General features: G+C 41.1%; 1 protein-coding gene across 2 annotated transcripts in view; it reads right to left on the bottom strand.

Moving 5' to 3' along the window:
• Positions 1-23,851, bottom strand: part of SYNE2 (spectrin repeat containing nuclear envelope protein 2) — a 188,542-nt gene that overhangs the window by 41,299 nt on the left and 123,392 nt on the right. For both annotated transcript variants that reach the window (XM_030482846.1, XM_030482847.1), the window contains 16 exons: positions 22,552-22,725; positions 21,865-21,996; positions 19,730-19,926; positions 18,539-18,671; positions 17,440-17,622; positions 16,867-17,013; positions 15,334-15,510; positions 13,409-13,564; positions 11,633-11,782; positions 7,415-7,585; positions 5,562-5,695; positions 5,059-5,263; positions 2,905-3,084; positions 2,161-2,289; positions 937-1,091; positions 477-618 (listed from right to left, as the gene is read on the bottom strand). In XM_030482846.1, the coding sequence (XP_030338706.1) occupies positions 477-618; positions 937-1,091; positions 2,161-2,289; positions 2,905-3,084; positions 5,059-5,263; positions 5,562-5,695; positions 7,415-7,585; positions 11,633-11,782; positions 13,409-13,564; positions 15,334-15,510; positions 16,867-17,013; positions 17,440-17,622; positions 18,539-18,671; positions 19,730-19,926; positions 21,865-21,996; positions 22,552-22,725 (2,565 nt within the window). The remainder of the gene's footprint in view (positions 1-476; positions 619-936; positions 1,092-2,160; positions 2,290-2,904; positions 3,085-5,058; positions 5,264-5,561; positions 5,696-7,414; positions 7,586-11,632; positions 11,783-13,408; positions 13,565-15,333; positions 15,511-16,866; positions 17,014-17,439; positions 17,623-18,538; positions 18,672-19,729; positions 19,927-21,864; positions 21,997-22,551; positions 22,726-23,851) is intronic.

Genomic DNA, 23,851 nt, shown 5'->3' with positions numbered 1-23,851 from the left:
CTCTCTCTAACAACTAGCAAGTGTTTGAGAAAATGCCAGTGAAACAGATTTCCACCAAAATCTGACAACTGGTCAAAATGGAAATACGCTGTGAAAACATTTTGTTTTAAATGTGGTTCTTCCAGAACTGTTAAGGTTCCTGCCAGATTGCCAACAAACTGCCTAACTAGTTGCCACAGGCTTCAGTGCCCTGGGACAGGCAGACAGGCAACCAACCTCAGGATTGGAGAAACCTAGGACTTTCATGACACAACACTTGAGGATGCACTCCTAAAGGTCTAATTGCTGCAAAAAAAGGAGCCATCCATTTTGGAAAATGATTTTCACGTTTCAAAGTTTTCCTCTGAATAAGTACAAGGCCACATTTCAAGAATGAAATGCTCTGTAAAACTCTGCCCAGGTCTAATTTCAAAAGGTGTAGCATTTTTAGTGATTTCCCACCAAGAAGATGCTTCCATTTTTAGAGTTAGCTTTACCTCATACACTCTCTGTTGCTCTTGCAGTTCTTCAAACCGTACTGGAATATTTGTTTTTAAGGCCTCTTTCATTTTTTCTAGGAATTTCATCCAGTTTTCACATTTCTTAAAGAACTTCTTTTCATCATTTTGAGTTTCCATACTGTAAAACAAAAGAAATAATCAGAAACTGTTGTGTTGGTGGTTGTTTTTCTGGCTATGTTTGCATATGGGCTAACATGGCAGTTGGTAATAATAACATAGTAGGGTTTTGCTTGGCAGTTTGCTACCTTCTTCACCTATGAATATCCAGATTTTTGCTTCAAGTGACTTGGAATACAAATAGCTACTGAAAGGGCAAGAGTTCAGCTTGGAAAGCCACTGAGAAAGCTGAGAACGGATTGCAAGACTTCCCATGCTTTAATTTGGTTTTAATTATCCTCACAGAAATGGTCAGTGATTTTATGTTTGTGTTTCAGACCTGCAGTATTCCAGAGCAGCTGCTGTTTTCTGACTCCACTGCCGAATCAGGCTCTGCATTTTCTTTAGGGTGAAGTCACTGAGTGGCAACCTAATGCTTGCTTCATTCAAACTCTCTATGCTTGGAGAAAGTGCAGCAAGCTTCAGTGTGTGATTCTGGAAGTAAAAAAAGCCAAATTAATTGCGAAAAGTACTGCCTTTCGTGCATTTCAAAGAAATACAGAAGCCTAGTCTCTTCTGTAGGAAGCATCTGAATGTTATGTATCCAAAATGCTGACTCAACCCCCAAACCATTTCTGTCTAACTTCAGATACAGAAAACAAAAAAGTCGCAATTCCCTTATACAGGGTCCACTTTTCCAACAGTACTGAACAGATACTCAAGTGCTGGTACTCATATCTTGGGGCTCCCAACATAAGAAGGAATTGGACCTGTAAGAATGAGACCAGAAGAGGCCACAAAGATGATCAGAGGGCTGGAGCACCTCTCCCATGGAGACAGGCTGACAGAGTTGGGATTGTGCAGCCTGGAGAAGAAAAGGCTCTGAGGAGACCTTATAGCAGCCTTCCAGTAATTAAAGGGGCCTACAAGAAAGCTGGAGAGGTCTTTTTTACAAGGGCATGTAGCGACAGGACAAGGGGGAATGGCTTTAAATGGAAAGAGGAAAGACTTAGAGGAGATATTAGGAAGAAATTCTTTACTGTGAGGGTGGTGAGGCACTGCAACAGGTTGCTCAGAGAAGGTGTGGATTCCCCATCCCTGGAAGTGTCAAGGCCAGGTTGGAAGGGGCTTTAAGCAACCCGGTTTAGTGGAAGGTGTCCCTTGCCCATGGCAGGGGCATGGAACTAGATGAGCTTTAAGGTCCCTTCCAACCCAAATCAGTCTATGATTCTATGATTGATTCTATGATTTACTTTGACCCTACATTCAGGGCAACAGGTTAGCTCCACACCAAATCTAGGGAAAAGGATCTTCCATCAACCTCAAATCTATGTGATTTTCCTCCCCTCCATGCAGGCATTTGGCTTGCAATGCATATCTAGAGTTTTTATTAACTTAAATCATTGCTTTTTGTGTTTTGGATGAGATTACAGTTACTCTGATGGAAATGCTATAACTACAATACTTGGGACACTAAGAGTTTCTAGAAGTAGGCAAGAGCTGGTATCTGATGGACTCTAAAATCCCAAGTAGTATCTTTTTGTACGTGGCAATCCAAACATACCAGAAGCATCTCTGAGTTGTCTGTTTCTCCTGCTAGACAGAGACTATCAAAGGCATCTATGCAATTATTGACATTACTCTCCAGTGTTTCAAGGCGGTTGTTGAAATCCTCCAGTTGTAGAAGATTGAACTAGGGTAAATATTGCATATTTATATTAATTATTATTTAATACACATATTCAGTATACAAAAAGGTGCAATAAGCAGTACGGTCAGGAAACCAAAAAGATGTTAAATCCAAATTCCAATGTATTTATAACTCACTCACTGAACTTTTTCCTTTTTGCACTGGATAAGAGGAAAATTTAAGCCAAAGCAGAGCACAAGAAACCAAATCTCTAATCCTGAGAGATTCACATCTATCTGGAAGGAATAAGGGCAACTGCAATACCTTTTTGTAGCTGTGGGCTGTTTGATTTTTTATGAAATTGGAAAGCCAAAACTTAGCTTATCAGAGGGAAGAAACTTGTGAAAATGAGTTTCCTTTGAGCTACACACAGGGCCTGCTCCCATATGCCTACAGCCAAGGTTGTGTAGCTTACATGCACTCTGTCAGGGGAAATAACTAGGGTGGGAATTCAACTTTTTTATTCCCTAGGTTGGTTTCTTCGGATCAGGGAGAAAAGCACTGGGAAAGTTTTTTCTTTCTTGCAAAAATTAAGTAAGTTCCACATCTCTTAGAACACCAAAACAGCACATTTTTATAAGGAATGAATGGCAGCTGATTTAATATTCAAAAAAATACCTCAAATTCATTTAACTTTCTCTGCACCGTCTTTTCCAAATAGAATGGTCTCTGGAGTGGTTCCATCTTCTCCAACAGAATGGCTTGTACAGCTACTCCAGCCTGCTGTTTTATCCTACCAGCCATCAAAGAAATCTGGTCACGCCACACTGCTATGTTTAGAAGGTCCTGCTGTAAATTCTGATGAGAGAAGGGGAAAGAAAAAAAAGTCAGCAAATGAATCAGATCATCAGTCATGTGCCAATTTCATTTAGTATCTTTTGTTTCTGTAACTAAGCTCTTTTTGTTGATCTCCTTTGGGAGCCATATTTTGGCTATGGTGAAAGCTTCAGTCTTTTACTTGGAGGATAATTGGAATTGCATCCATTGACTCTAGTGTTGGAAAAGGTGCAGTTAAAGTTCAGTGGAACACCAATGACTTCAGGCAGTGGGATTCTATTGCTACAGAGGAGATCAGGGAGAGAAATCAGAATATTCTTCTCTAGAGAATGAATATACACTAGCAGATGGAGAAACTGGCCCATGCTGCAGATGGGAAATGCTATTATGTTACAAACATACCAGTACTTTGGATCCCTTAGTGATGGAGGACTATGGATTTGGTTTTATTTGTTCCCTTTACTACAGAAATGACGCTATAAATTTAAACCCTAAAGGCAGCACAAGAACAAAGACAGTCAAGTTATACTCGTTCAATGTACTCTAGTATTTTTGATTTTTTTAACCTGGACAACTGCAGTTTACTTTTAGCCATGAAACCCCCTGGAATTTGCCTCTGTATATTGTCTTTTCTGTGAGTATTGAACAAAGACTTGTGATTGATAGCAAAGAACAGACATGTTTCCCTAAAAAGCAAAATGGCTCTTGGTTCCCAACCCTTGTCTTTGGAATGGATCATGCTGTAAACTGTCACTTCAGTCATTTAGTACATAACCCATTTTGATTTCTTACTCTCTCTCTCTGCATTTATTTTTATTTATTGAGGTGACAGAGTTCCATAAACCCAGAATTTTTTCTTATATATTCTAGAGGAAAAGATTAGAGATATTAAAATACAGTTTTGTAATGCATATGCATTTTCAAATACTTGTAATCATATGCCATATCACCGATCTCTATTCTTCTAATTTGCCACTTAAAAAAACCCCCCACAATGAATTCTATGTATCTTACTCACACACACCAGGACAGGATCTACAGTGTTAATGGCACTCTAGTGGTTATGCCTTGCTTAGTAGGTGCAAAACTCTTCCCAAAAATTTCCAGAATATGTGATGCCTTTTTGCTGACATACTGATAAATCTATGTCACAGCCATTAATAGATCAGAAGAAAGTGAAAATGTTTTGGTCTAAACTTTGCTGCTGTCAGTCGTTTCTGACATAGGAAGAAACATATGAATTCTCTTTCTCATAATGTGAAGTTTCTTAATTGGCCACAAGCACAATGGGGTACTTTGGACTTCTTCCAGTGTGTGGCTAGAGGTGCATAAAGCATGATTAATCATTGCTCTGCCCTGAAATAGGATTATTATATTTCTTTATTGCAGTGTGAAGAAACAAAAAATGTCAGAACCTAATGACAGCTTTGCTGCCTGAGAGAGTGAACTGTACCCTCTGGTCTCAGCATGAGATCTCATTTGCCTGAAGTCAGAAGCATTTAGGATAATCTAATAAGCTTAGAAATCTGTGAATTTATCAGACCAGGCTAAAAAAAAAAAAGTACCAAACCCAAATAAAACCAATCTGGAGACTGTAGAAGACCTCAAAATGGTCCAATGTTCTGGAAAGTTTTTTTTCCCCAGTTCTAGTAGATATTATCTCTCCTTCCAACCAGTGCCCCATAAAGTAAGTAATTTTTGTTTAATGATTCCTTCCAACACAGGCCTGATTCTTTGTATAGAACAGAAAGGGGCAAAGATGGAAGACAACTGCTCCCTTCTCTCTCTTCTCATCCTGTGCTAACTCTCGTTTGGTTTAGTCTCAGGATCTGGTCAAAGTATTTAAAGGAGATACAAAGGTGCCTGTTACTGGAAAAGTCCCACAGATTTTTTTTTCCACTGCCTGGATTTGGGTGAGGAGAGGGAAGAAGGTATTCTTGCTCAAAAAAAAAATAATCCTGGTTTGTACCAGGCAGCAGAAACATATTCATCTACCCTTAAATCCTGTATCCTCTTCGTCAGGGTTTCTATCATGTTATCCTCAGGCATGTGAGCATCCAAGAGCTGAGTGCACTGCTCTCTGTGCTGTTGTAACTTGGCTGCTGCCTCCATGCATGAAGTATTGAAGGGTTCCAAAAGCTGCAGGGTCGCTTGTGCCGCCCGCAGTTGATCTGTGATGTCTTCATTTACTGAGTTCCACCTGCCAACATATCAAAGGATAAGAGCATTTCCGTAGTAGATTCTCCTCCAGAGTATGATTTGGTGTAGGATTCCTGTGGGAGTTCTTTTGCATTCATACCCATGTTATTGAAAGCCCACTAACACAGCACCATTTTGTGCTCTGTGATCCATCACAAAAAAGGTATCATTACACAGGTACCCTTACACAGGTGAGTTGTATTAATATAGATTTACAAATCAGACAGATGTTCAAGTTCAGCTTCAGCAACTTTTTTTTTTTAAATACTAAAAACTGAGAGTCTTTTTTGCATGCTTACCTAGTGTGTGCCTCTGTGTACTTCTGTTCAATAATCTCTGCAAAGGAGGGAGAGCACTTCTTCTTCAGGTTACTGGCAGCAGACTGGAGCTTGGCCAAACATTCTTCATTGTTCTCCGATTCATCTTGAAGCGACTGCAAAATGGATTAGGGTAACTAGTTGTGGAGATGAACGACCTAAGTATAGCTTCCCTTACAGATTCGTAGGGATAGGGTAGCAATAATGCCACATGGTTGCAGCACAGATCAAAATGTTTGTGAAAAATGTAATACTTGATCCTAAAAAGAGAGGTGAAATGGTCCAACTTAAAAAAAAAAAAATCATTCAGGAGGCCTATTTTAAACTGAGATAATTTATTTGCTCTTACAGAAACAGTTCATTAAACTCACAGCCTTGAACTAGTTAAATGAATCCACTAGAAACCAAAAATGTTTTTATTTTAAGCCACTCTTTCAGGGAAATTTCTACTGGCAATAAAGTTGGTTTGACGACCCCTGTCCATGGCTGCATGTTCTCCCTCCTGATACAGGCTATTACAGAACCCTGCCATGAATCGTATCTGTGAACTGATCCATATCAAAAATAAAGAGGGTGATGGAAGGAAGCATTTATATATCCTTTCAATACTTGTTAAAGGCAGTTAAGGAGATTTTAGCCATATCTGTAAAATGTTCAAACCTGGGCCCAGCCCACCTGTCTACTGTAAATGTCGCACTTAGGCTATGTAATAGCCAAGCAGAGCAGCAGGATGATCCAGAGCACTAATGCCTGGCATTTATGCCCAGCCTCACTCAGAGGCTGTCAGGAAACTCCAGCTCTTTGGAGTGCAACTGAACAGCTGACATTGCACTGGAGCAATCAGAAGTGCTAGGCTCAGGGACTGCCCTGCTCCAGGGCTGCTGCACCCACCCAACCCAAGCCACAGCTTTTGGGAAGGGGAATCCTGCATCCTGGACCTTGACTCCAGTGCTGTTTATACCTGGAAAGATGCTTTGATGCAAATAAAGCTTTAATGCAAAATGTGTCAGAGGTCACTGGCACAGTGGCTGGGACATAATACCCAAGGGTGATGTTCAAATCACGGATCTAGACACAGTCCCTTCACCAATTTTCTCCCAGGTCCCCTTCATTTCTGCACTAAGTCCCAGAGTTGATGCACAGGCATCTTCTTCCAGGTTATGCTACAGCCTTGTGGCAGGGCATTTCCCAGGGAAGCCGAAGTGAAGGAGTGCATTTCCTTTCAATGAGCAGAGAACCAACGTCTTTCACCTGAATGGTGAGTAACCTTTAGGCAAATGCGTACAAGCAAGAGCACATTAGGTTTTCCTTTGCCAGCTGTATTTTCAGCCAAACTTTCTGCTGTCCATGTGGATTAGAAATGGACTGAGTAGACATTAGTATGAGGGATGAAGCTGGAGTGCACATGTCCACATGGACTCTGTAGTGCAAAAGCACATGAGGAGCTGGTGCTTCACATGGGATACCTTCTAGCACACACAGAAGACTAAAAACTTCAAGGGATCTTTGCAATCCAGAATGGAGGCTCTGCTAGCAGACAGTCTAGCAGCTGACCTGTGTTCATTTCTTGAACCTCAGTACCTAACTTTCACTGAAGTTGAATTTATGCACTAAATAAAGTAAGAAGTCTAAAAATACTCCTCACTGTCTCTGGAGGTAAAAAAAAAAAAACCAACAAAATTCCACTGACTCTGATGGCACTATAATAAAAAAGAATTTGCTCAGATAAATTTTTTTATCTTTTTTTCAGTGGTCTTTGGGGTTTTTTTGCCTGTTTGTTTAAAGGCACAGGAAGAAAGTTATTTTTGGAAGTAAGACAACTTCAGTAGATTTACCTGAAGAGTTTTGACCTGGTTTTTCAAAGCTTCCAATGACACCTCAGAAGGTTTACACTGGTCTACACAGTACAAATATCTTGTCGTCATCAGGCTGACTTCTTCATAAGCTTCTTCATATACTCTCCACTGCTCCAGTATTGACTGCATTGAGGTCTTTAACTGTGCAACCTGCAAATGAGTCACTTTTGTTACTATTTCTTGGGTAGTCTTGACATATAAATTATCTTAAATTGACGCAAAATCTAAGATCAGTGCTCACTCCATGACAATCCAAAGAACTGGAGTATTTTCCTACTTGGTAAGGAATTGTGCAGGCTTCAAACCATGCATATTTGATGGAAATATAAATTTAACCAGGGTTCAAGGTAGCACTATTCTGTCAGCCAAAACTCCAGAACAACCCAAAAAGTAAAAGATACTGAAATAGTGAATTGCTTATTCCTTCCTGCCAAAATCAGCCTGACATGGGAAGAAGTTGAGAGCCTTAATATTCTTAGGAAGCAGATAGCTTGATCCAGAGATCAAGTTTCCTTTTAAAGAAAATTTGAACAGAAATTGCTTTGTATGGAAGAAGACAGTACTACAATACTCTGGAGAGGTATCATCTCTCTTATCCCATTGTGCTTTAATAATGCAGGCCCCTCTGAATAACAGTCTAGGAACTTCAGGATTCTCATATAAACCCATAGATATCATGTTTCTTTTCTATGTCTCTTCAATTACTGCAGTTGTTTATATGGGGGCAAGCATGGTTTCCATTTGCCACATAGTCCTAGACATTGCAAACACAAAACCACAGTTTCCTTTTTATCCTTCTCTATCTGGTAAGTATATAAGGTATATCATACGATCATAGGGTGGTTTGGGTTGGAAGGAACCTTAAAGATCACCTAGTTCCAACCCCCCTGCCATGGGCAGGGACACCTTCCACTAGGCCAGGTTGCTGAAAGTCCCGTTCAACCTGGCCTTCAACACTCCCAGGAATGGGGCAGCCACAGCTTCTCTGGGCAACCTGTTCCAGTACCTCACCACCCTCACAGTGAAGAAATTTTTCCTAATATCTCATTTAAATCTCCCCTCTGTCAGTTTAAAGCCATTCCCCCTTGTCCTGTCACTACATGACCTTGTAAAAAAGACCTCTCCAGCTTTCTTGTAGCCTCCCCTTTAGGTACTGGAAGGCTGCTATAAGGTCTTCCCTGAGTCTTCTCCAGGCTGAACAATCCCAACTCTCTCAGCCTGTCTTAGCCAGAGAGGTGCTCCAGCCCTCTGATCATCTTCATGGCCCTCCTCTGCGCTCATTCTTACAGGTCCATGTCCCTCTTGTGTTGGGGGCCCCAGAGCTGAACGCAGTACTCCAGGTGAGGTCTCATGAGGGCAGAGTAGATGGGGACAATCACCTCCCTTGACCTGCTGGCCCCGCTTCTTTTGATGCAGCCCAGCATACGGTTGGCTTTCTGGGCTGCAAGTGTACATTGCTGCATCATGTTGAGCTTCTGGTCAACCAACAGCCCCAAGTCCTTCTCCTCAGGGCTTCTCTCAATGCATTCTCCTCCCAGCCTCTTATTTGTGCTTGGGATTGGCCCGACCCAGGTGCAGGACCTTGCACTTGGCCTTGCTGAAGCTTTTCCTGGCTTAGATTAAATATTCATCTAGTTCAACATCTATTATCAGTCATGCCAGTACAGGATGCTTTTAAGAGCAAGAAAACCAGGCAAATGAACAAGCATAGGAAGTGGCAAAGCCAGATGCCATATTTCAGTTCTGACTATGCATCCACACAATGGAAGATGAAAACTTTTCTACACCATAGTTCACCCTAAATAGACTGCATAGATTGTTGTATCCTCGTATCCTAGTTCCAGGCACACACGTGTTGATGGATTAATCATCCCTTTTCTCATTTGAATCATGGTACAGGTGGGAGGAATCTTTACTTGTTTTTTGTAGCCTGCAGCTAATTACTGCCCACACAAGGAAGATGGGAAGACATTATGCTCATGAAATGTCTGGGCCACAGACTTACAGTCTTGAGATCAACCCATGGACAATACAATCAAGGTATTGCATCTCCTTAGACCTGTATTTGAAATCACAGCCTGGCTCTGCTGAGAGCAGTCATCCATGGGAAGAAAGCGGTATTCAGTGTTGCCCTGCACGTGCAGACATTCTCTACAGCAGATGGTTATTTATTATCACAAATTTGCATCTAAATAAATGTACTCATCATTATATCTTCTGTGCCTATCAAATCTAGATTAAAAAGATCAGTTCCAAGTATAAAGAGAATATAACTATAAATACAAACTGCTGGAGAGTCAATTTGCATGGGAAACCAATCTGCCAGGCTCTCCTTGAAACAACTGGAAACTACATAGGATTTGAAGATAGCAAAATCCACCCAGGTGTGTGGATGAGAGAGTAGCTGAGGGATGGAAAAGCTGCAGTGAGAACAGAGCTGGAGTAGGTACCTTCCACCAGTGTACTACAGGGGAGAAAGACCAGGGTATGAAAGAGAAGCAGATCAAGTAAGAGAAAACAGGTTTCTGTTTTCAACTTGACAGAAAAATAGCAGTGCTATTTTTTTTCTATTTTTTTTTTTTTTTAATTTTCTTAAACTGCAGATTATCTACTACTACTACTACTACTTTAAGATCAGACTTTCTCAACATTGGAAATACATTAATTTACATTACTGTAAAGACTTTAAGGGAAAATCTTAGGGAGGTTAAGAATAAGGAATACTTTGCATCTTTTTTGTACCAGCTCCTGCCATCCTATGAAGATGATTGATACCACTGGTGGCAAGAATATGTACTGGAGGAAAACTAAACTCAGACAAAGCTTTTACCTGGTTTACAAGTCTGTCCATTTCACACAGCTCAACTATCCTGAGAGACTAAGCTTCTGGGGGTTGTTCTGCACTACTAACTAAAGCCAAATACTGCCTGAGCTCATCAAGAATTAAGGGTTTAACTGTGAGTTGATTTCCTAGCTTCTAAATGAAAAAAGGAAAAAAAAAGGAAGAGTGGTACTTAGTTACTGGCTGGGTTTAAACCACAACAGTCCTTTTTTGCACCCAACGTGGGGCTCAGAGGGTTGAGATAATGATGGATTTGACCAGGGTGTGTCAAACCAAATCTGCTATAAGCATTCATTGCATTGGATTAATAGCCACTGTTCACAATGTTGATTTATTTGCTCTTGGAGTTGTTGCACTTGGTCTCAGAGTTGTGTTCTGTAACACCGTAATTGCAGCCTGTGTTCCCTGTTTCGGTGTTTATTGGCTTTGGTGCCTGGGCTAACATTCTTGTTTTGTTGTGCTTTATAATAGTGGCTTGTGATACAGTAAAATTGCTGGTCATGAAACTTACCTGGTATGTGTTCTCACCATTTCATCACCTCTATGTTTTGGGAGCCATCTAATGGGAACTATTAATAATTATACCTTTTGCCATTTCTCCTCGGAAAGCCAACCAATGGAGGATATCTCCCCATATCTCCCCCACCAGGCTATTTATAGCAGCATTTGAGAATTTTGAAAATTTTGACCATTCTTTCAGCATCTTGGGGTGCTGAAACCAGCCCGGCCCTATTGCTAGGAATCAGTATGTTGTCAAATACGGTTCATATCTTACTTAGGATTAAACAGCTACATGTGGCTATTCCAACCTGCATGAGAAGCACTGCGGCTTGAAGAAGAAGAAGGACTCAGGCTCCAGTGACAGTCACTGTGGCTATTCAAACTCCAGTGACAAGGATTTTGGCTACTTTAATCCTTACGATGCACATTACAGAGCTACTCAAACCCCAGTGACAAGCATTGGAGCCACTTCAACGTCCACAACAAGCACTGTAGCTACTCAAACTCTGATGACCAGTACCCCAGCTGCTCAAATTCCGGCAACAGCAATCACAGTTATTTATATCCACTTGACAAGCACTGCAGCCACTCAAACCCCAGCAGCAAGTATGGTGGCTATTCAATCTTCAGTGACAAGCACTGCAGCTGTTTTAGTTCCTGTGACCATACCTGTGACTACTCAAACCGCGACAACAAACATGACAATGACCCAGACCTCAGCAATGAGTAATACAACTGAACCAGAGAACCAACCCGGGTTTACTGGACTGTTTGGATCAGATGGCCTGGCACATCAGTCAGAAGGTGGCGAGAACATGTAGTGGAGGAAATCTGAATGCAAACAAATCTTTTACCTGGTTTACAAGCCTGTCCAGCATTTCACTCAGCTCAGCTAATGTGACAGGCTGAGCTGCTGTGGTTTGTTCTGCACTACTATTCAGACCCAAACACTGTTTGAGCTCAGCAAGAGTTTTGGATTTAGTTGTGAGTTGATCTTCTAGTTCCTAAATGAAAGGAGAAAAAAAAAAAGGGGGGGGGAAGAGAAATAAGATTGTTTGATGAGACCACAGAAAAACCTTCTGTGTGAAGAGCTTAGATAAACATTCCTTCTTTAAAACCCATTTTGTGTAATTCTTCAGCCACGCAACAAAACCACCATTTCAACTCTCATACAGAACAACTGCTGTACAGGAATTCAAAACGACAATGGCTGCTTTAGACAGTGTCCTGCAAGTAAAGCTAGAATCAGTCCATTTAGTATCAGCATGAGCACTGTACATCATACTCGGGAAGGAAATAATCAGGAGGCAATTCCTCAGCCACCATGCGCGCCTCTGTACCTCTCCTACATGATGCTAAAGTTTTTCTCTTGATGCAGCTGAGCTTTTTCTTGGGCAGGGTAGCATTCAGGTCTCCTCTGTTCCACCAGCTAGATGTAAGACAGGAACCGATTTTCAGTATGAGAGTCCCTGACATCCTAACTACTTCTAGACAGTTATCTTCAGCTTGTCCTCCCATGAGAGAAACCCCACTGAAATCAATGGAAATGCCTGGGAGAATAACTCCCCCCTCAGTACAATCAACAAGATTATAAACTAGTCTTGACATGCCAGGGAAAGCTCAGCAGTAAGTTCTTCACAATGTGAGTAAATATCTATACACACAATGGGCTGTAACATTTTCCTATAACACTATACTTAAAGCCATGATCATTCCCCTCTCCCCACCCTACTTACTATCCCCAAAACATTTTCAAATTTGGACCTCATTTTTATTGAGAAAATGAGTTTTAATGAAACATTTTAGCCACCTGCATCCTAGCAGTGTACCTTGCTGGAAGCAGGTTAGTATTTTAGTCCGGGATACCTTGTGCCTTTCTTCCATTCTGGCCCCTCAATACATTTCAGAGTACTTCAGAGACACAACTAACTCAGTGTGTAACAGAGCACTCTAGGCAATAAAAGCAGCCTACTACAAGAGAGAGACATGTAACCATGGCAATGAAAGAACAAATATTCCATGTTAAAAAATAGAGAGGGAACACTGTAGTCAATGAAGAGAGCAGACTGTCAGAGAAATAGGAGCCAATTATTAGCTGGCTGCACCTATGCTAATTTTGAGGGAGCTGATGCCTAGTAAAACACAACAAAACCAAAGGACAACCAGATTCCTGAGGCTGGTGCAGACAGACTACATTCTAGGGCAGGAGTAGAGGAAGTTGCTATTTTTCCCAAACGGGACTGCATAGTTTCCAAGATACTTCCACCAGAGAGTTCTTCAAACTAATGGGATGGGTAGCTTTTGCCATTGCTGTGCTGAACTGAGAACAACTTATTTTGGAGGCATCTCAGAATAAGATCTACAATATACCACAGAACTCCAAATACCATGGAAAACAGCAGATGCATCTTCAATTGGAAGAAAAAACCATAAAATAGCAATTCACATTAAAAGTGGATCTGGCTCTTTATCACCTGAACCTAACATGCTTTAATTAGAATTACACTGTAGTATTCTTCTAGAAAACACCAACTTCCTTTATATTTTTTCTGTTAAAATCTTTGCAGTTCTTAGTCTTGATTCAACAAAGTGCTAAATGTTTTTACAATATCACACATACAAGGCTTTACCTTGCAATCATCTAATGTGTTCTGTGCAGAGATCAGACTTGCTGGGGTTTGTAAAGACCTCAGTCGCTCACTCTGAGCTTCCAGCCAGTTGTGTAGATTCTGTGCTTTGTTCTCATTTTCAGTAATATCCTCCAAAACATCTTCCAGGTCTTGTACCTGAAAGTTATGGAACTATTTTAACTTACTTAAACCTAGAGGTGGGCAGAAACAGGGTTTCCCCTTCCAGAACAAAATTTGAGATGACAATATCTACATTGAAAGTACTATTTATAGAAAATATTTTGAAAGGGAAAGCTGAAAAGTTTTACTGGCTTTTTAGGATCTGACGTTTTCCCTAGGAAGAAAACAAGGCAGTGTGGGTTTTAGAACTGGCAGCCTGTGGACCTGACAAGGTGGGGGACCCTGGGCTATGTGGACACATTCATATGGAGTCTGAAAACCTCATTCTCCCTAAAACCCACCACCAAAGTTTACTAACAAGCAAGGGACCTCAAGTCTCCCATTTTCAATCTTAGCCCTGAGGATCTATTAAATCCTAGAATGCAGTTTCTTGAAAATGGTTAGAGAGGATAACTTCCCACTCCAACTGAAATTTCAAAATGGAAATTTTCAGTTGTGCAGGAACCAGTTTTTCCACTTGAGCATGTTTCTGAAAGGCTTTCCGAGTCACAAAAATTTGGGAATTTTCTGTTCGTTCAGCAGTCTTTGTATCTGGACTTAGGGAAGGCAGCTTCTCCCAAAGCCCTGTACATTCAGGAGAGAAAAAGAGATGAAAAAACAATGTGCTAGTAAAAGGATTCATTCCAGCAGCCTCATGGTTGCATTTTGGGATGCTAACCTTGCCCATGTCTTTTCCATATCACGAGTCACATTAGCTTTTCTGGGCACTGGGGCACACAGGCAGTTGCATCTAATTCTGGATGCATGGATTATTTGTAGCCTCACTACAATAAAATAATTCCGAGGCACTGCCTGAAACAGATTTTCTACAGAGAAAGAAGATGTACTGGTATAGTTAGTCTACATGTAGAATTTGTCTATAGCTGCTGTTCTTCAAAGCACTCCATTGGGAAAACATTAGTTACTTCAGAAGGAGGACACAGAGAGCAACCCATTTCCAGTGACCTAGCAGGGCTGGGAATCAATCCCTGCTGTGCCTTTTCCAGCACATACATCCCTATCTGAATATGGCTGTCAACACTTATTACTTAATAATTACTTTTTTGGCAAATCCAACTGCTACAACAGGAAAATGGGTGGTAGCTTATATATATCCCTATTTCTTATTTGCATCATATGGCATGTAGGGGGCTTGTTTGCTTTTCTGGTGCTGTGTTTGCTGGGTAGGGCCTGGCAGTTTGTACCAAGCAGTGTAGCACCTCTCCTTTCCACAAACCATCCAGTATTTTCTCCCTTTAAGTTTTAAATGCCCCAATTTTCACAGCTTTCCAAACTTTCAACAGATTTCACTAACAGGTTCCCCTGCAGACACTACCCTGAATTCTCCTTTTACATAGTTTTCTCAGCATAGATCTTCTTTGTTCACATGTCACTGACTTTATTGTCTTCATAGGAGGAATCTTTTTTTTTTCCACCTAATACTGTCAACTAGGGTAAACCCCAGGCTGTTATGAAGAGCAGGTTTTGTCTATTTTCCCTCCATTCAAGTTACAGGAGAGTTTACCCTCCCAGACTTTGTTGATATTTGAATGCCTGCCCACCACCTGATAGCTGATATGCTACAAGGCTACTCCATAGGCTGCCCATCGGACAGCAGCATGGACAGGCAGCAGAGATCACAGGGAGCCTTATTGTGTTCAACAGTGTTTTCAGACTCAGGGAGAAAGGCTGCTTGCAAAATACAGAGCACTGGCAGAGGCAAGATCAGAGCTGTGAGAAAGAGAGCAGGAAGAACTCAGTCAAACCTTTCTGTTCAGAGATGCCTGCACCCTGTGCCACTGCAAGTTCATTTCTCCAAGATACTCAGCAAATTCTGTCCTTTCATATCGCTTGCTTTCCACATCACAAGTGCTCATCTGCAAGAGCGACTGGTTAACAAAATCTACTGTCCACTGTTTAACGTTCATTTCCATCATGTATTCCTGGAGGGGGCAGGGGAGAGGAGGGTAAGAACAAAAACATAAAACAATTAGTTTGCCAGTTTTGTTCCGATCAGTTCCAAAGATGCTTCAAGGTATAGTTATGGGACATTCATGGCTTATTCTGAACCATGGCCTAAAATATTTTTCTGAAAGAGACTTGGCTGTAGGAATAACTCTTAATTTTTACCATTCTATATTTGTGTAGCTATTTCCATTCACTGAAACTTTTGCAGAAAATCTCTATCATTATGGGGTTAGCTCGCAATGTAAGAATTAGTGCTGAAGCAGGGGTACCAGACCAAGTACTTTATCCATTGGACAATACCATCACACTGCCATGGGCTCAGATTAGGCTAAGACCGAGGCCTTCCCACACTCCTGCGATTCACAGACAAGTGCAGACAAGGGCTTATGCTCCTTTATCAAAATATCTGGTATCAGAATATCTGGGAGGAGAGTGTCCTCCGCTATGAGTGTCCTTGCCCACAGAGATGAGTGAGAAACTACGTGCAAAGAGACAACATCATAAGGGAATGCCTTTTTATTTCAGAAGGTCTTACAAGAGGGGAGGAAAGGGCTCCTTACTGTATCTAGTAGTACCGAGAAAAAAAGCCACCAAGGAATACCACAGTAGAGGTACTGAAGCCATAGCTGCTTCCCTGTAGGAATTTGTGACCCTCATCCCAGCTTGCTTCTCAGCATATGCATGCCCACATTTCTGACAAATGCAGAAGACACACCTACAAACTGATCTCTAAATATCCAAGGGGTTAAAAACAGCACCTCACCTACATGTTCTAACTACCAAATCCAACTGATATAGACCAAAATGTTATATAATGCTATACTAATGCACTTTGAAAGAAATGCTTACACTGAGACTCGCCTTAGGTGCAGTACCAAAGTGCATGTGAGCTGCAGCTGATGAAACACAGTATTCAAAAACCCTGTTCTCTAGTTAAATGGATCATGGGTATGGAGCTCCATTACAAGGTATTCCTTGTTGAAAAGACAGACTAAAACACAGCACAAACACAGAGTCTATCGTCCTAAGGAAGCAAAGCTTTCCTAGTGAACACGTTTTATAATCTAAATGTCAGAGAAAACAAGTGAGACAGATGGGACAGCATGAGATTATAGCACAGCAGGCAGTAGCTGTACTGCAGGGCCGGCAGTGTTTTGTGTGCCATGGAAGCAAAAGGTTTTTATAAAGGAAGATGTTAAGGCACCTTTGAGACTGTTTAAGGAACCCTCCCAAGAGCAAGGTGAAGGATATGACTGTGCCTGTAGGCTGTTTTCATCCTTTCTACAGCTAAACACCTTGCAGATGGCCTGGACTTACAGCTTCCCATTTACCTTGTACTTCTGAAGGAGGCTTCTGACTTGGGCAGCACTCCATTGTGCATTTATTGGCTCCTTGTATTTCTGCTCAAATTCCACATCGTACAGCCAGCTCATTAGGTCAACAACAGCTTCCAGCGATGAACGTTTTTCCATCTGAAGCTAGGGTAGAGCATATAATGAATCCTCTACACTCTGCTTGTTAGAAAAATCAAGGAAGATGACACCCGTATTTTTAGAAAGGTTCAGGCACTATAATTGCAATTACTGAGATATGAACTTGAAAGTGAGCCCTGTGCTACAGAGGGATATATGACGTAAGAAAAGGTTGAGAATTCAGAAACTTGAAGTAAAATTCTTTCTAATTGTAACAGACTTCCACATCAAACTGTAAAGATGATAGATATGTACAGCCCAAGAAGAACACAGCAATAATTAAACTGCAGTACAATATTGGGGATATTCTGAAAGCAAGAAGACAGCTAATTAGGAAAGAAGTGCCTTATGGAGCAGCCAACTGAATCCCACAGCAACATTTTAGAATAATTATTTAGCTTGAACTGAGAGATGTCAGCAGTTCCTCCTCACCTGGTGAAGCTTTTCTTGGATGGCTGGGAGCTGTGTAATCAGTTCTCCCCATTCTTGCTCAATCTTTGCCAAAGATGACTTAATTGCTGCAGTATCACCTTGCTTCATGTGAAAGAGCTGGTTGGCAGTGCTCACCACAGATGACTTCAGGGAAGATTTTTCATCAATCTCCTTAGATAACGTCTGAGGTGCACAGGAGAATTTTAAGAGAGGGTAAATTTTTCTATATCTTCTTAAATAAAGAAGACAAACCAGTTTTTCAGTCACAGGATGAACTGCCTTAACAACCAGATTTTAGCAGGTATTTAAAGTTCAAAACCTAAACTCAACATGTTCTGTCAGCAGGCAAGGCCTTTTTCTGCCCACCTTGATATAATGTTGAATTCCACCTTTTGCTCCACAGGGACTGGGAATATCTTGATCCCCACTTCACACAGAGGTCCACGGAGCAACCCCAGTCCTCAAGTCTCTGTCCAGCTCACACCTACCAGTCCACCTTCATGAAGTTTGCACTCCCACTGCGCAAGCCTCTTTCTGTCAGGCTTCACACTGAGGCTGAACCTCCTGGCTAGTCATACAAGGGGAGCACAGCACCGGGGGGCAGGCAAAGACATGAAATGTAATTCAGCATGTTTCTCTTCTCTGATTTTGTCAGACCATCTTCACAGCCCTGCTGCCTAGTGAAGAACAGCCTTCAGTGTTCGCTAAGCCCACACTCCAGATTTGGTTGGTAAGTGGCCCATCAGCTTGGCTGAATTGCTGTATTTGGCATCAGGAGCAAGACAGAAATCATACGTTCCAGGTGCTTAAGGGATCCTGGCTGGGCTGTGATGTCTGTCTTGCAGTTGAGCTCATTACAAGGATTCTGTTCCAATTTATGCACTCTACCTGGCCTCCCAATCTGAAGGAAGGTCTTTGGTGGCTTCCCATCCTCATGGTTTCACACACAGATAATGGGGTGGCTTTGGGGCACAAAGCCATTCAATGCTATATTATGCGGGCAGCTTCTGGGTCATGGCAAATACAAAAACTGCTCAAAAGGTCATTTCCACTGGAAGACACAACGTCTTATCTAAACCTGACAAGAGAAATTACTTACAAACAAGCTCTTGATGTTATTCCTGATGGTGACAGGATATTGTGACACATTGAGAGACTCCTCCTTCAAAAAAATCATTCTCTGTTGAGCAGAATCCAGCCATTTCATCAATTCCTCTGAGTCTCTGTTGTAGCTACATGGAGAAAACAAAGCACACAAACATACATCTCTAAGCTGAGTCTAGGATACATTTCTCGCCCTCCAAGTTGTCGTCTCTGTTAGGAGGCATGTGCTATCTGGCACCTATGCTGCTACATAACCCTGCAGAAGCATGGCTACAGCATGGATCGATGTGCACAGGAGGTACATGGACTGTTCCTATCAGCTTTTTTCAGCTGGTCTGCTCTCCCTGAAAACATCTGCTTTCTGTATTCACCCAGCAGTTGCCAGGATAAGCTCACACGAGTGAAGAGAGCTTTGCTGGAAGTCAAAACCACCAGAGAAGATTGTGCACACTGTAAGATACCATACAGAATATGCAGGAGGGGTAAATACCAACAAACACTGCTATGCTCTGTCCACACTACAGATCCAGCTATCCTGAGCTCAGAGCACACAGACAGGGTGCAGGGTGAGCTGAGCTTGGTACATCAGTTGGTGGGCTGTAATGTACAGCCCCAAACTTTCTCCACCTGACTGCCAGGACTGCACTGCCAGTTGGCTTGGGGCATGTGAAAACATTGAGCACACTTGGGTCTTTGAAGAGCTTCAAAAGAAAAGTGTATCAGCCAGGTATTGAATGTTTGTAAGGTAGGATAGTGTATGTGCACAGACTGGTGCATTATGCCTTTCCATGAGAATCAAGGCTAGGTTGCATTTGTAGCAGGCCAAAATGCTTAGGGCAGCATGATCAGAGCTTCTGTTAACACTTCCAATGTAAAAACTGCAGCACGATGCAACTAACTCTTACCATTGCACTGACTTTGCAATGGCAGCAATTAAAACATTGATCCTACAAAGTAAGCAGGAAGTGAATGACTTGTCTACACCGTGAGACATCAGCTGTGTAATAAAGAGCCACTCTTCTGATCACCACTGCTTTCGTGTTTGGTTTTTTTTTGTCTTTTTTTCATTTTTAGGTCAAAAGAGCTATTATATTTATTAATTCACTGCCATATTTCAGAAAATTAATCAATAGAAGATCAGAAAGTAATTTCTAGCTGATACCTCTAACTGCTTTCTTATACCCACCTGACCAAGAGTTTGAGTAACGTTTGCAGTCGGTGTAGTTCATGGCCAACTTTTTTGGTTAAAGATAACCATTGCTCTTCCAGCTTCCTAATCTGGTAGCTTATTTCTGGACAGCTCACAGCAGTCAGCAATTTCTTCCCTTCTTTCACCATCTGGTACAGCCTGGCATGCTTTTCATTAACATTGTTTTTGATTTGCTATGAGAATATGGGAAGTTTACAAAAGAATAATATTTTAAAAACTGAAAACACAACTAGCAAAACACATAATTTGTTCTAACTTCTTAATCTCACATTTCCTCTATCATGAATTTTGTTTTCCAAACAGAAGGAACCTGTAGTTCATTACATGCAAAAGGGACACAGTTGGTTTTGTTTCCTCTGAATAGATCAAGACAGATCTCAGCACAATTTCATACATTAGCAGAATGACTGTCTTATGATTTGATGGGCTTTTTTGATACATGTAAACCTCAGGCAATGGACAAACACTCTCTATCAGATCTGGTTGCACTGTCCAAACATATGACTGTCCTCGGCAGAAAGTTATTGCCCTCCTGTTCTTAGAGGGCCTTCAGACTCTATCCTATTTTAAAAATGTTACCAGTCTTTTGAAGGAAGCTCTTGATGTAATTATTGAATAATGGTGGCAGGAAGGAATGAAGAATGAACAGTGAAGACATTAAGTAAAGAAGTGGTCTGGTTTGCTTAGACAGGTGAAAAAAAGCAAAGCATCATTTTAGCATCACTATGCTTCACTGCAAGGTCAAAATGAAAAAAGGAAAAAAGGAAGAAAAAACAGCCTAGGAAGCAGATCAGTCCCCAGAGAAAAGGCAGAAAGTAGCAATTGTGTGATATGCCTCCAGGCATAAGGGGCTTGTACAATCTTATTACTAGGGGTATTTCTCTCACAGGAACTTTATTCTGCTCTGTTGTTGAAACCGTGAAGTGCTGGCACTCCCTCCTATAAGCATCTTCTAAAGCTTTACTACTTTGTTTCTGATGTCTTTAAAGACAAATAAAGACTTGAGAGTGAAGACTTAGTTAAAAACTTAAGAAAACAAAGGAAACCAGGCAACTTCATGTCTCCTGCCTCAGTGTGACAGGCATCAAAAGCACCAGAGGACTACTAAGATTGTAAATATCTACTGTTTATTTATTTCAAAAGCTTTACTGTAGCTCAGAATTTTCTGGGAATGTCCAATGATCTCTTTCATGCAGTCAACTAGATTAAATCACAGTAGTCTTTTGCCTTTATAGTCTATGAATCTCAATATCAAACTGGACTTAATATAATCCAAAGGCTCATTAATTGAAAAGTTTCTAATAGAGTGGGTCATCTGAAGACTGAAGAAGGTCAAACCTGTGAGGTTTACAGTCTCTTCAGAGCACACTCTCAAGATATATCACGAAGTTTATTGAACACTATTTCTTCTTAATTTTATAGAACAACCATAAAGGCTGCTTTCATATCCTTATATGTTTAAAACATAGATAAAATGTTTCCAACTGTAATTGAAGTTCTAAATAAAGGTGTAGCTCTGCCATCAGAGATGCAGCTGGGAACAAAACTGGAATGGCAGGAGCCTATCTGCCATGCTATACAAATGGAATTTTATTCTCCTTTGTCAGACAGAAATCAAGACATTTCATTTTGAATTCTGGGGATTTTAGAAGGAGCTGATAAACCTGTAGACCTTCTGTTGTAACCAGCAGTTCAGATATTTGAAGCCACTAGGTTGATCCTCCTCTTCCATAGGTTTTACATCATGGCATGAAAACCCTTCCTGAATTACAGAGAAGTAGCATTGTGTTCACTCCAAGGCTCCCTGCTGTCCTTGGGATGCATGTAGCCAGCACACCGTGCTCTCCCAAATATTTGTATTTGAAGACCAAGTTCTAAAGTAGCTATAGTCACTGTTCCCACTTAAATGAACTTGTAGCCCCCAGCTGAAATTAGCAGCCTGATCCCCTGCTATATTTGAATGTAAGTTTTCAGCTTGCACCCACACACAGACAAGTACACAAAGGAAATGGTGCCCTGCAAACAGTCGTCTCCTCATATTCTAGCTAATCTTTTTGCCAGCTCTACAGATCCATGAAGAAAACAAGTCAGAGAGACAGACGCATAAATACCTCCAGAAGTGCAATCCTTTCCATCAATCTTTCTTCTGTTTCGTCAACCAAATTCACAGAAGGCAACGTAGAGGTAATTGCCTCCATCTCCTTATTCAAAACTAGGTATTCATCATTGAATTCTATCCATTCCTAAAAAAATACATTGTATCATGAACATAGCACATATCTATCTGCATTTTTGCTACACCAGACTGCTTTTTCTAGCATGAGCAGCTCTTGCTTTAATGAAACAGAACACAAAAAAAGGTGAAGAAAATGATTTTACCAGAGATGAATTAATTATTTAATTTTCCAATATTTTTAACATTTCTTATTTTAAAGTGATATAGTTACTTTTTTATTCTCTAGGGGTGTTTTAAGATCTATTTTAAGTTTTATTTTAAAGTGGTGCTGGTATTTTTGTGCCTTAAAGCACTCTTCTGTCAGTCCAGGCACTCAAAAATGACCGTAAGAAGTCATGAAGTCACACCCATGTCAGAGTAATGGGTTGAAATGTCCACTTTCAGAGGTTTTCAAGGAAAAAAGCGAGACACTCACAGAACAAGTAACAGACTTCTGCTGTCCAGTGGAGACAGGAAAGGACAACTACTAGACAAAGAAATCACTGGTGCAGAAAGGGTTTCCCTAGATGCAACTCTTTTTCTTCCCTCCAGCCTTTACTCTGGGTTTCTTTTGACTCATTACCTTTAACAGGCTCTCTAAGTGTATACCATACTGGCAGGCCGCCTGCTCCAGCAATGTGACTTCATTCACCATCTCTTTCCAAAATTCCTCTCTGTTTTGTAGGATGGGAGGACTCACTTTCTTTGAAAATGCTTGTATGAAAGCCATGTGGGTCATGAGGCTGTGGAAAAAGTCCTGAAAAAAACAAACAAGTTGAAACTTGCTTTTTAAGAGAGATCACACACCCACAGCGGGAGTATGAAGAAGACAGAGAAGACTCATTGAGAAGACCAGCCAGTTTTAGGGTCCCTCCTAGCTGGAGTCAAGAGCCTTCTACCCAAATTCTGCATCACCCCAAGATGTGCAGTTACTGATAATTTTACATATAGTCAGGAACTAGTGATGAGTTGCATACACTAATTTCACGTATACATTTCTAAAGGAAAAGATCTACATTTATACCTTCAGTTCATACGAAATACATAGATGTTGTAGGAAGATGATGGTAGGAAGAATTTAACTATAAGTAAATTCATAATTTAGCATGAGGTAGTTATCACTGGACAGCCATTATTCAGTTTGTTTCACCTGGATGCAAGATGACTCCAAGCACCAGGGATATTAGCAGTTCAAAGGCTTATGTAGTAGGAAGGCACAGTAATCCTTTGGGATAACTATAAGGTAACAGTTTGATTTTATATGGTTCAGCTGAGCTCCTGAGAAATGTCTGAACAAAATGCACAAAAAAGTTTTGAGGGTTTAAGATCACGCTCTTCAATTAAAATCATGTTCACTAAGGACTAATGACTAGTACAAGAATTTCACTTAAGGACCAGACCTCAGGCATAGGTTACGTGAACATCCTGCTAAGTCTTGATTACCAGGGGAAGGAAAATGGCTTTTGCAGTTTTGTTTTGCTTTTGTAAATCAGAGTATGTATATTTGTTCTGCAGATACATTCTTTGTTTTACTTTGTAAATAAATTCCTAACATTTTATTTTGGACAATTAAGGGTAATTTGTGAGTGACAAACACCATCCCTACCACTCTGGAGTAGTGATTTGCAGCACTTAGCATCCTGAAGCAATTCTTAAGGAAGTTTGAGCTACGTGGAGCAGTTAAATCATGTCACTGACATGACAGAGACATCTTCGAGTGACTAGCATTGGCTGGGGCTTCTTGCCGAGAAGCAGGATAGTGAGGATCCAGGTGCATTCTCAGCCATCTCCCATCAAACATGTAGCAGCTGGGTAGAGGGGACGCTGGGTTGCCAAGGGGAGGAGCTGAACTATCCTCCATTCAGGAAAGGAGCTGTTATGAG

The sequence above is a fragment of the Strigops habroptila genome, chromosome 4 (assembly GCF_004027225.2).
Source record: "Strigops habroptila isolate Jane chromosome 4, bStrHab1.2.pri, whole genome shotgun sequence".
In the NCBI taxonomy this organism is placed as follows: Eukaryota; Metazoa; Chordata; class Aves; order Psittaciformes; family Psittacidae; genus Strigops; species Strigops habroptila.
Note: the sequence above shows the minus strand (reverse complement) of the source record. Positions and strands in the feature narration are given on the sequence as shown.